The sequence below is a fragment of the Vipera ursinii genome (genome assembly GCF_947247035.1).
Source record: "Vipera ursinii genome assembly, chromosome: 1".
In the NCBI taxonomy this organism is placed as follows: domain Eukaryota; kingdom Metazoa; phylum Chordata; class Lepidosauria; order Squamata; family Viperidae; genus Vipera; species Vipera ursinii.
In genome coordinates, this window is record NC_139512.1 from 68,215,721 (window position 1) to 68,229,191 (window position 13,471).

Sequence of the window (13,471 nt, forward strand, 5' to 3'; positions counted from 1 at the left end):
GCTCAACCAGACAACAGCAATAATATGTTTTCCTCCTCTATTTCCTCCTCTTTACTTGATACTTGAATAAGGTATTAAGTATAGCAATCATTATAATGCCTTGCTGTTCAAACTCTTTTTCTAGAGAGTCCTCTTACCCTACCTACTAGCCAACTCTAAACTAGGATAATCTGCTGCTACTTCAGTGAAGGGTTGGGGAAAGTAGCATTCTTGCTTTCTGGATTCCTGTTTCTGACCAATTGGTTAAATTGTTGAGTGGGAGTTTTGAGTTGAATAAATATGTATCAATTTTTGAGAAAAATTTAAAATGGTGGCTTGATTATAGTTAGTGAAAACTTACTGCTCTCAACTTACTGCTATTTTGTATGTTGTTTGCTATTACTGTGTTGGTTGGGATTTATAAATTATTTATTGATTTGATTTTCTGTTAGGGTTCATGTGGGATTTCTGTATCTAAAATCTAATTCCTACTCATCTGTTTTCCTTTTTATTGTTTGACAGATTTGGTATGACTTCCGAAAATTTAGGTGTGTGGAAGGTCATGGCATCTTGAAGATCCCAGTAACATTGAACAATGTATGTGTTTCCTTTAACATTTTTTAAAAAGCTTTATCTTCATTTTAATGTAAGTAAAACTGGAGTTCTGTTATGAGAATAGGATAATTCTAGCTTAGTGAACTCTGTTGATTTAAATGTAGAATTTGTAAGGATTTAAATTTAAAATTTGTAACTACCAAAACTGTTATCTCCTAATAATACCTTATTTCTGAGTAATACAGTGTGTGTATACAATATACAGGATTTTGTGTTCCACAAATAGAAAGGACATGTTGCGGAAGCAAAATACAGAATTAAGATTGTGTTGTCTTTCAAGCACTAAAAATATCGACACTGGTAATGTTTCAAACTAGACAGTGGAAATATAGTTTATTCACCAATATGTATAAATGGTTGAAAAGTATCTCTTCAAATATTAATTTTTCAAGATCATTTTAATTATGTTAACATTGAATTGAATATAGTGATAAATAATATAAAATAAACACAGACTTTTCTGGAATATATGAAATTTGACAGAATTAGTTAGGCTCCAATAGATATTATTTCTACCAGTTTAATATTTTATGACCCCATTTGCTCTTGCTAATACAAATGTATTGTTAGCCCTGACTAAGTACCTAAGAAAAATAGGGCTTGATGTTCTGAATCGAATACTACATGCTAAGCAGGAGCTAGCTACAAAAAAGTATTTCATTGTCTGTTTCCTTTGTCCAAAAGTACTTTATTGTAGTTATTTATTAGCTGGGTTCATACAATATTTTAAGCCAGGCATGTCAAACTGCCAGCCTGTGGACCGGATGCATCATACTGAAACCGCGCCCACCCCATTGCCGGCAATGGGGAAAAAGTTGTGATATGTCACACGACGTCACGTGACGTCGCGAGTTTGACACGCCTGTTTTAAGCCATAGTTTGTACTGCTTTGGCTTTGTATGTTTTATGAACTGAAACATTGTGATTTGATTTATGGCTTAGAGTCTTGTGAGAACACATCTAATTATGGTTAATTTAATAAGCTATGGTTAAAAAAACATTATCTTAATGCAATGTGTGAATCCAGCTACTACGGTACCTTATTTTCTTTTTGCAGATTCCTATATTTCAACGTGGTGGGACTATTATACCTTTGAAGATTTCTGTAGGAAAATCCACAGAATGGATGGTAGATGTTCCATATGAACTGCATGCTGCACTAGATTATAAGGTTCTCTAAAACTATTTTTGTACACACATTTATTTATAGTTAATTTTATATGTATATAAAGTTATTTAAAACGAATAATGTCATTTTTCATTTTCACTGATTTCTCACTCTCCATTTTAATGCCAGTATGATTTTGGTTTTCATTTCTCTAATTAGCAATTACTTGCTTTCCATCTAACACTATAGGAAAGTAAAGCAAAGCAATGTCTATCTGTGTTTGTAAATGAGTTTGCTTGTTTGCTTGCATGTCTTACCCAGATTTGCAGCTGGGCAAACATCCAAATGATAGTGAATTTGATTGTAAAATAATTCTGTGTTTTGCCTGATGTATAGGGATGTGCAACAGGTAAACTATACCTGGATGATGGCCACTCATTTCATTATCTCCATGAGAAACAGTTCCTGCTCAGAAAGTTCAGCTTCCATGAGAATGTCCTCTCCTCCAGGTAAAATATACCCTAAATATGGAAGGAAGAATCAGAAAGTATTGATTATCATAGGCTTTTACGTTTGCATTGCTCATCAGTTTCACACTTCAACTTATAAAGACCAACCAACTGCAACTTTCAGTTCCTTGTCCTAAAAAATGTGTGCCAATGACTTCGTTCAACTATAATCTGAGCAGGTAACTAAAGGTATATATTTGTCTGGAACCAATTGGTACTTTTTGAAACTCAGCGAAACTTTGAATTATAAACATGACTTTCACTTCTGTTCACATGACATACTGTATGTGACAAAGTCAGTCACTTATCTGGTAATTTCCTCTTTCTCTGCACTGGCATTCAATGGACTAGGCCAGGGGTAGGCAACCTCGGCTCTTTTATGACTCATGGACTTCATGTCAGCATAGCTGACTCAGGAATTCTGGGAGTTGAAGTCCATGAGTCATAAAAGAGCCAAGGTTGCCTACCCCTGGACTAGGCCATTCAGTAGGAAATGATTATTGTCAAAGCCCTTCTTGCTGTCACAAAGGAGGATGAGGGGTTACCATATCATATTTTTCGCCATTTCGTAAAAACAAAGCTTCAAAATTCAACCATTGTGGGCTGGTCAGGTTTGGTATCACCACAACTGGAGCTGGAGAAATTCCTCTATCCTCTATGGAACCAGGAGAGAATGGAATTAAAATAGAGGCAGAGACAGAGTGCCTAAAGAAGCCTTCTTTTTACAAGACCACTCTAACATTTTGTCTCTTTTTCAGCAGCAAGGGAAAAAGTAAACACAACTTTAAAATAGAATAGAGCTGGAAGGGACCTTGGAGGTCTTCTAGTCCAGCCCCATGCTCAAGCAGGAGAACCTATACCATTTCAAACAAGTGGCTGTCTGACTGACTGGGGAAAACTAATTTAGTCTCAAACAATGACCTGTATGGTTAGGTTTACCTCTTTCACTATTTTGTATCATGATTTGTTTAGTATAATTGGTTTTCTATGTCATACAAGTAGACCTTGACTTACAACCACAATTTAGTCCAAAATCTTTGTTACTCAATGAGATACTGTATTTGTTAAGTGAATTTTGCCCCATTTTACAACTTTTCTTGCCACAGTTATTAAGTGAATCATTGCAGTTGTTAAGTTAGTAACACGATTGTTTAGTGAATCTGGCTTCCCAATTGACTGTGCTTGTCAGAAGGTCGCAAAATGTGATCACATGATCCCAGGATACTGCAACCGTCATAAATATGAGTGCATTGCCAAGCATCTGAAATTTGATCATGTGATGATGGGGATGCTGCAATGGTGGTAAGTGCAAAAAACAGTCAGAAGTCACTTTTTCTAGTGCTGTTGTAACTTTGGTCATTAAATGAACTGTTGTAAGTTGAGGACTACCTGTAATTGGCTGGTATACACATCACACTCACTGCAAATCACACAAACCATTCTGACTATGGTGTATGAATCCAGCCTGTAGAAGAGACATGTCAAACACAAGGCCCGGGGGCCGGATCTGGCCCGCGAAGTGGTTTCATGTGGCCCGCGAAGCCATCCTGGAAACAGTGAGGGAATGGCCCCCACTGCCTTGGCCCTGGCCCAGAGACCCTCCTTCTGCCAGAGACCCTCAGATCTGTCCCACTCCTGCCCAGGCCCCCATAGGCACCCTTGATGCGAACGATGTAGAGCTGGCCATGCCCACCCAATAGGCCATACGCACTCTAGCCACGCCCACCCAGTAGGCCACGCCCACCCTGGCCATACCCACACGGCCCCTTGAGGGCAACTGCAATGCTGATGCGGCCCTCAATGAAATTGAATTTGACACCCCTGCTGTAGAACAACCGAAAGATTTCCTTCATCTTGTCTTCCAGCCAGGCTCTCTTTCAGGGAGATACTTGTATCTGTTTCTTCTCCCTCCCAAGAATATAAAATATGAGTTTATGCACCATGTTGGAGATTCTCTCTGGGCACTCCAAAGCAGCATCTTCAACACCATGTCTAAAAAAATTTGATAAACTAACAAACGTTCTCAATTTTTTTCCTGCCAGTCTTTAGAAGAGAAGGTACTGTATTCCCTATAGAAGATAGAATAGAATAGAGCTGGAAGGGACCTTGGAGGTCTTCTAGTCCAGCCCCCTGCTCAAGCAGGAGGACTTATATCATCTCAGACAAGGGACTATCTAGCCTCTTCTTGAAAATCTCCAGTGATGGAACGCCCACAATTTCTGGAGCCAAGCTGTTCCACTGGTTAATTGTCCTCACTGTCAGGAAGTTTCTCCTTATTTCCAGGTTGCTTCTCTCTTTGACCAGTTTGCAACCATCGTTTCTTCTCCTACCCTCTGGATCTTTGGTTGATTACCAGAAAAAGCAGGCATTTTTTTTTAATCCCATTTATATCCCGCCCTTCTCTGAAGACTCAGGGCGGCTTACAATCTAAGCACAAATCACAAACACCGTCTTTGTTTTCTCAGATGTGCTGGTGAAGAAGGGCTATTCCAGACAAAATGTATAGTTCAGCAGATACTGATTTTGGGAATAAAAAAGGAGCCCTCTGTTGTGACAGCAACTATGTTTGGTAAGAGACAGAAATAATTCAATTTCCAGCTTATTGATTTCTTTGCTTCCACACTAGACTCTCCAGGGCATTTGAAGCATTGCATTTCTCTCATTGGAAGAAACTGGATCTATTTATTTTAATTGTTTTATATGGCCACCCTTCTCTTAAATATGATTCTGAGTGGCTGACAATTTTTTTTAAAAAAATATAATACAGAAACAATACAAATATAAATTTCACCCTCACCTAAAATACAAAGTGGCTGCCAAAGACACAATTCATCAACATTGTGGGCTCACTGAAGCTAGTCCTTCAAGGCTTTCTAAAAGTGAGCAGAGTTGAGGACAACTAAATCTTGTGTGATTTGATATTCCAAAGGGCAGCTACTTCATGGGTGTCACTAGATGACAATCCCTGAATTAAATGGAACTTCTACACAGAGTAATGTACATTTGCTTTTCTATAAAAAAAAATTCTTTAATAAGTTCCATTCAACAAGGTTGTTTCCTAAAAACAAGATGACAACATTTAATTGATAGGTAATGACCAACACCTTGAGATGCTTCCAGAAGTCAACTGGAGCAAATGCAGTTCATAATAGCAGCAATGACATATTAATATAACACGAAGTGCCATTACTGCTTGTACTACTAGTTTTGCTGTTGGAGCAGCTCAGCTGCTTTTCTTCATTCATTAGAAGTGGACATTTGAGTTGCTTTGTGGAGCAGGTTGGATGGAGTGCTTGGATATTGATAAGTCCTGAACTTGCTCATATCTCACCAACATATCTCAAAAGCCTACAAGAACATTCTTCTAAAGTGGAGAACAGAAGATAGTCTTAACAAGTGCTCACTCTGGAAGCGTTTGCTCCAGAACAGAAGACTTGATTACGATTTTGTTTTGAGCAGATATACAACAACATTATTGTACATGTTACTTTAAATCAATGTTTATGTCTATTTCTTTAATTGCAATTCAGATGGAAAAGAAGATAAGACAGTGCCTTTCACCTATGATACCAGAAATTCTGTGCTGACTCTTCAAAAACTTTCCTTAAACATTGGCAATAACTGGGAACTTCGTATCAAATGAAAGCGCAGCTTCAGAGATGCAGATAAAAAACTGAAAAATAATACTTTGAACAATTAGCATGCTTTTTAAAAATTGATTGCTTTTGAAATAGAACCTCAAATGTGACACATTAAGTACTGTTTGTATAATTTAATTGATTCATATTCAAAATGTTTTTCATGGATGAAAACTTTCTGATATTATTTGCAAAAACTGCTCCTAGGGATAATTCATCTTGTTATGGATTTTGCAGTTCATTATTATTGTTGTTATTATTATCATTATTATTATTATTAGGTATATCCATGCAATAGTTCTCTTGCTTTTATAACAATTTTGAAGTAAATTATCTGCTACATTTTAATTGGTGCACTGTTTTGTTTTTGGGTGGCTTCTATTTAGCAATTTGACACATTAATTCTTCTAAGAAGTTCTTAGAAAGAAGAAATGCAAATGAGAATATTTATACTAGGTATACATCTGGCACAGAGAGATTCTGCTTCACAAAACATAAATGCATTTTTATATGGGGTAAAGATATTTTGAATTAATGAACTCTAGCTTTCTTTTAGCTGGTGCACTTCAGATGTGTTGGGCTATAGAATCCCCATAAAAATTGTGAGAATCATCCTCCCATTACGTACAAAAAGAAAACAATGATATGATAAACTGTAAGGGATTGGTAAAACAGTATCGCAGAAAGGAAACCAATTCAGGCTTTATTTTGCTGAGCAGTTAATATTTTATATGGAAATAATTTACCAAAAGTAACTTTTTCTGTTTGTAGAGCACAGAAGCATAATTGCCATTTCAGTATTAAAAGGGCCATATTTTAGAAGTGCCCAGAACATTCAGAATCTCTAGTTTTCATAACAAATGCCTCTTCTTTCAGAACATACCCGCTTATTGAGGCAGAACTTGCCTAAGGAAGAGTCTCAGGACATAGAATCAGCACTCTCATTATAAAGAAAAGATATACATGTCTCCACACTCCTTAAAAAAAATGTATATTTTCTTCCATTGTATTGTGTTGTGTCCCACATAGCAAAGATGTAGCTATTAGAATCATGTAAAAGTAGTGTAACGTTTTTGCTAAATATATTCTGCATCATAAAGTATATATAGGCTGAAGCATTGTTTTTTTGTACGATTTTGTTTTGAGAAATAGGAATAAAGGCTAGCTGCTTCTTCATTTGTTCATTGTTAGGGTTTTTCTTAATATGGCAGCAAACACAAATGTGAAGACTACATTTGTTTTTCTCCACACAAAACTTTTATTGCACAAAATTAGATTCTCTATTATTACTCTATTATTTTCCTATTACTATAGGTTTACCAATATTTCTTAAATTTCTATCTCTCTGTTCTAGTTACATGTTTTTTTTACCTTTGTGTATAGTCTTGTGGGGTTTTCTAATCTTAACTGTTTCTTAAGTCTTAGTTTCCTAAATCTTCCTTATTCCTTAGGGTTCTACAGCTCTTGTAGCCAGCCTTAGTCCATTTGAACAAGAAGTCTTATTTTTTCACTCCTTTATAGATTTGTGATGGACTTTTTCTTCCTTCCTCCCTCCCTCCTTCCCTCCTCCCCACCAAGCCCCACCAATATACAACCCACAATTGAGCTTCCTGGAACCGGTTTGTAGAACTCTGCACCTGGGCCGCTGCCTGCAATGGCCTTGTTTTGCAGACTTGCTTGACCCACACCACCATTTTTCAGTCCTGCCTCCCAGTAGTCATATAGTTCCAAGAATTGACTGTTTTCTTCTGCTGCTGAGGCACATCCCTTTGTGTTAAAATCTCTTTTCCCAGGTCTCTGCTGTCTTCCTAATTAACTTGCCACACCCGATGCCAAGCTGTGTGGTATGTGAAAGCTTTGATCTTTCCATATTTAAGTTTTGGCAATATCTTGGAGTGCCACGTGAAGAAGATAATTCACTTGTGCAACTCGCACAATGTGCTGGACCAGTATATATTCAGCTGGTCCATTATTATAGCTAACTTAGGAATTAAGAACTGTGTTAGAGTATTTAGCATTTACAGGGTTAATGTATCCTTGAAAGAACTGTAAGAACATTTAGCATTTACAGGGTTAATGCTGTTTCCTTAAGAGATGGCTTCTGGGAAATGTAGTCTAGTTGTTAGTAAGTCCTATAGCTTAGAGCTTTTCAACCAGTGGTACGGGTACCATCTGTGGTACATTGGCACCTGGTAGGTGGTACGTGACCATCCTAGAAAAATGGTAGCAAGGGAGGGGAATGGCAGCACTGCACAAGCCTGAGAGAGACGGATGGAGCTGCAGGGCTGTCAGGGCTCAGTGGAAGCGCCAGGCTCCAGCTGGAGCTTGGCGCTGATCCCGGCGTGTCTGCTGAGCCCAGAAGAAGCACCAATCAGCTGGAATGTTGCAGCATCTCCAGGGTCTTGTGATTACATTCAGATGCTTGGCAACTGATTCATGTTTATGACGGTCACAGAGTCCCAGGGTCGTGTGAAGTGACCAAAACCTGCTGCAACCACCCAGCAGACGGGGGATTAAAACCAAACACACCCCCACCCTATCCCTGCTGCCAATCCTCAACAGAAATGCTCACAATGAAAACCTCGGACAGGAGAAAGAGAGCCGCCAGGTGGGCAGGCAGGTGTCTTGCTCGGCTGTAAAGCCTTTGTCTAATTCAACATCTTGCACGCATCGATTAGCAGCTCTAACCACGCATAGCTGAGATGGAGAATTACCCCTTTTTACCCACAAAAATGGACATATATTTATTTTATTTATTTATTTTTATTACATTTATATCCCGCCCTTCTCCGAAGACTCAGGGCGGCTTACAAGCTTAGCAGTAGCCTTCATTCTATGTATATGCCTGCTTGTTAGGGCTTTCACACACACCCCAAGCGGCATTATTACAAAGTCAGCTTATTGCCCCCAACAATCTGGGTCCTCATTTTACCTACCTCGGAAGGATGGAAGGCTGAGTCAACCTTGAGCCTGGTGGGATGCGAACCTGCACTAATTGCAGGCAGCTGGTGTTACTTAAGGAGGCATTAGCCCACTGCTCCACCAAGGCTCTATCAATATGAAAATGATTATGACTGGACGAATCTACTGCAAAGTAAGTCTCTGCTTAGAGTTCCTGGACAATAAATATTTGTTTAAAACCATTTCGTTGAGTTATACTGTCTGTAATCGAAGAACAAAGCATTTTATTTCTGGGGGCCAGAACACACAATGTTCTGAAAAATAATTGGCAACTTCAGCAACTGTTTCACTTTCTGAAGTTGTCTTCCTCATTAAGAAAGATATGGAAGATACTACAGAATTTGCAGCCTCAAAATTTTTCTTAATTTTTTTCAGTACTTCCGTGAGTTAACAACATTTTTTTTAGCCAACCTTTAAATTCAGGTTCCTGTAGCCATTCATTTTTAAATAATGGCACATCTCATGTTTTTTTTTTTTTTTTCCTTCAGCAACTCTTCACTTCAATTATCATTGTTGGGGGTTGTATTACTATATATGTATATATTACTAAATTGGAACTTGAAAGCATGCAAGCACATACATTGCAATCAAAGACAATCTACAGATAGAACTTAACTTATAACCACAACTGGGCTTGGAATGTTAGTTGTAAATTTTTGCAGTTGTAAGTTGAATCACCATGTGACCAGCCTTGATTTTACGATTGTTTTTACAGTGGATGTTAAGTGAGGCACTGCAGTCACTACACAGATCATATGGTAGTAACTCTGAATCCGGCTTATCCAAAACAGCAAAAGAAATCACGAAATGCAACCTCATGACGGAACACAAGGTCAAAAATAACCGACCAACGGTTCATTAATGAAAGCCAGTTTTCAAGTACCTGAAATGCTCATATGACCGTAGGTGGTGGGGTGGTATGTCAGTCATAACTTTATTATGACTGACCTACCATCATTATGATTATGGGTCCCAAACAACTTTTTTTTGAATCTATCATAACTTCGAATGATTGTTAAACAACCGATGATAAGTTGAGGACTATTTGTAAAGCTGAGGGTTACCCTGCTGCCATCAGAGGTCTGCCTTCCCAGCTGGTGAATGGAGCGAGTAGGCACACTTGTCTTCAGTGAATTGAGCGAAGAATGGGGGAGGGGAAGGGGAAGGGTCTTCTAGCTGAGCCATCCCCCTCACACTCTGCAGCAACTAGAAACCCGGGAGACTGTGAGTTCTAGTCTCAACTTAGGTATGAAAGCCATCTGGGTGACTTTGAGCCAGTCTCACACACTCTCAGCCCAGCTCACCTCATCGGATTATTGTTATAGAGAAAATAGGAGAAAAAAGAGTACAGATAGTCCTCGACACTCAACAACTCATTTCGTGACCGTTCAAAGTTACAACGGCACTAAAAAAAGTGACATGACGGTTGTTCACATTTAACGGCCTTTGCAGCATCCCCATGATCATGTGACCAAAATTCAGATGCTTGGCAACTGACCCATATTTATCACCGTTGCTGTGTCCCAAAGTCATGGGATCACCTTTTGTAACCTGAGAAGCCAAGTCAATGGGGAAGATGGGTTCACTTAACAACCATGTTACTAACTTAAGAACTGCAGTGATTCACTTAACAACTGCGGCAAGTAGGGTCATAAAACTCAATAAATGTCTCACTTAACAACAGAAATATGGGGCTCAATTGTGGTCATAAGTTGAGGACTACCTGTATTAGATTTGTTTACCATCTTGAGTTATTTATTAAAATATAAAAACATTTTAAAAAATCTCAGAAACAAATCTCAAGAGAACTGCCTGGGCTGCATGTTGATGTCACTAGTTTTAGACAAAAGAAGGTGCATCTGCCAGTCAATCAGGTGACAAACAGTGGAAGAGTCACGTGCGAGTGACACTTAGGAGAAGAAAGATGGGTCAGCTGCAGAAACGCTGCTCTTAGCCAATAAGGTGGCCACTATTGTAGTGCTGACCTTGCAACTAAAATTTGGCACTCTGTGGGCTGCAAAAGAAATTTAGTACTGTTATGTGTATCATGAACATACTGAATTTGTTTGCAGTCTGCAGCAGTGTCAATCAATGCCAATATAGATACGATATAACATATAGAAAAACTTAGATTTCATTAAATTTTAAAATAAAAAACCTAAAACCCAAACGGGATTGAAAAATCTGTATCTGGGGGATAAAAACCCAATAGTGCAATAGTGTCACACACACATGCTTGCTTTCAGTTGTTGTTTTTTTTTAATCTAAAAAACGTCTCCAATTAAGGAAAGGGTGGGGCTGTTTTTGCCCGCCTTCTCAGGAAAGCACCAAAACTCTGGATCCCAAGAAGGATAAAAATGCCTTGCTTTACTCCCCGTGGTAAGTTCACTCTTCCACTTTCACCTGTATTTAAAGCTTAATATGACTGTAATAAGTATGTGGATCTTCCTAGGACAAGGTGTTTCTGCCTAGAAAGGCAGCTTCTGGATTCCATTCACAGCAACCAAACCCCAAGTACTGTATAGAGAGGAAATAACTAGCTTCTTCCACATGCAAAAATATGTGCAACCTCTGGATGCTTTCATAGAATTGAAGTCCATCAGCAGATGAGGCCTGTTCTTCTATAGAGGGTACAACTGGCAACCCGGCTTGTCCAAAGAAATGGCTAGCGCTGCACTTTAAGCTGCTAAATATAAATTGATCTTTGCTAGGCTGCTTTACATGGAATCTTAAAGGACTCTCCCACTTCATTCCATTGAACTATTTTGGGAACTGAGAGCAGCTGGTACCACCCCTTTCAGTTTTGGATGGGAGATTGCATAGGAGCCTCGTGTATTTATATTCCAGGGTGAAGAATAGGCAAGATGTAAAAATGTTGTTTGCATTTTTGTGGGCATGTCATACAGCATACAGATCTGCATGTGATCTGGCATCTGTTTCACTTTTAAAACATTTGCAGTTCTAAGTATATGTTTAATGATGTCTGCTGAAAACTAACGCTAACAGTGCATCTTTACTTAGTTCAGTGGTAGTTACCTTCTCTGCTATTATAAAGCAAGTCTGTGAACAGAGTGGATGGATGAAATTGCTTCCTTGTGTTGTATGCCATTTTTGACACAAATCTCTGGAGCTGTTGCTTTTTTTTTTTCAAAGTCCAACAAACATTGTTGCTGGAGAGCTTACCATGAAGGATGTGTATCTGTCCCTTTCTTCCAGGAAGATAACGAAATTATCTTTCAGGATTTTGGAAGCCAACGATCCTTCTAAGAGGGCAAATTGAAGTCAAAGGTTTATGTGAAAATTTCAGGGAAGCCTCAGCTGAGACCCATCGGGCTTCTGAGCAGAGAAACGCACTGATGACATATGGAGGAAGAGCTCTTTCACTGAAAGACGGGAAAGTTACAACTCCAAACTACATTTTAAAAAAAATACACAGTTACTTTCTGCTGTGCCTTTTTTCATGTTTTTCTCTAAACCATTTAAGCCCATAGTAGAGGGACACGAAATCAAGTGTAAATATCCGATCTACTGGAAAGTTCAAATAAAATGGAATGCCAAAACTATCATAGAAATCACAAAAGAGATCCAGCCAAGCCAGACATATTTTATATTATTTCTTTATTTTCATTATGTTCATATTTTATTGTATTTTTTTTAATCGCAGTATCCCCATGATTGTATTATCCCGATTTGGGTGCTTGGCAATTGGTATGTATTTATGATGGCATCAACATGGAGGGGTTAGGGGCTTATGATCCCTTTTATGGAAATAGCTATGAACACTTGGAAAAATATGAATTTCTGCCCAAGCTCCTGATAATGCTACTACAAAACTTATAGTATATTTAGGCCAAAACAATTGTATTCAGAGCAACATTATTATAAGATATTCTTCTAAGAGGGCACAACATATGTGCCAGCAGTATTTAAGCTGTATGTACCAACTCCAGTTTCACAATTTTATCTCCAACTTCTTATTCCCATACACTAAATAATCCTTTACTGAGAGAGTTTTATTCCCTTTTTTTCAGTCAGACTCTTCAGTGCAATTTCAGGGCTTGCCTTTGTGTATTCTACTGGTTATGGATGTTATGCTAACATAAATAACTTACCCAGATACTGAATAGCATAAAGAAGTTTTCCAGAAGCACAGGTAAAATGTCCCCTTAAACTGGAGGCCTAGTGTTACTAGAATTCATAGAGCTGCTAAATTGGTAAGTACATTTTGCAAACAATGTATTTACCACAAAAGTACTTGTCTGTTATGCTTGGAGCTGCAGGGTTTTTTTGTACATTTGCACTTTGTTATCATGAACTTTGCATACACTAAGAGAATATGAATGGAATGGCATGGAATGGAATGGAATGGAACTGGAATTTTTTTTAAATTCCATTTATATTCCGCCCTTCTCCGAAGACTCAGGGTGGCTTACAAGCTTAGCAGTAGCCTTCATTCTATGTATATGCCTGCTTATTAGGGTTTTCATACACACACCCCCCAAGCGGCATTATTACAAAGTCAGCTTAATTGCCCCCAACAATCTGGGTCCTCATTTTACCTACCTCGGAAGAATGGAAGGCTGAGTCAACCTTGAGCCTGGTGGGACTCGAACCTGCACTAATTGCAGGCAGCTGGTGTTACTTAAGGAGGCATTAGCCCA

General features: G+C 38.5%; 1 protein-coding gene across 2 annotated transcripts in view; it reads left to right on the forward strand.

The window, feature by feature from the left end:
- The window catches only part of GANC (glucosidase alpha, neutral C), a 40,359-nt gene extending 33,334 nt beyond the window's left edge, over positions 1 to 7,025 (forward strand). For both annotated transcript variants that reach the window (XM_083350576.1, XM_083350575.1), the window contains exons 21-25: positions 502 to 576; positions 1,652 to 1,765; positions 2,099 to 2,211; positions 4,677 to 4,780; positions 5,742 to 7,025. In XM_083350576.1, the coding sequence (XP_083206702.1) occupies positions 502 to 576; positions 1,652 to 1,765; positions 2,099 to 2,211; positions 4,677 to 4,780; positions 5,742 to 5,854 (519 nt within the window). In that variant the 3' untranslated portion in view covers positions 5,855 to 7,025. The remainder of the gene's footprint in view (positions 1 to 501; positions 577 to 1,651; positions 1,766 to 2,098; positions 2,212 to 4,676; positions 4,781 to 5,741) is intronic.
- Positions 7,026 to 13,471: the final 6,446 nt, after the last annotated feature.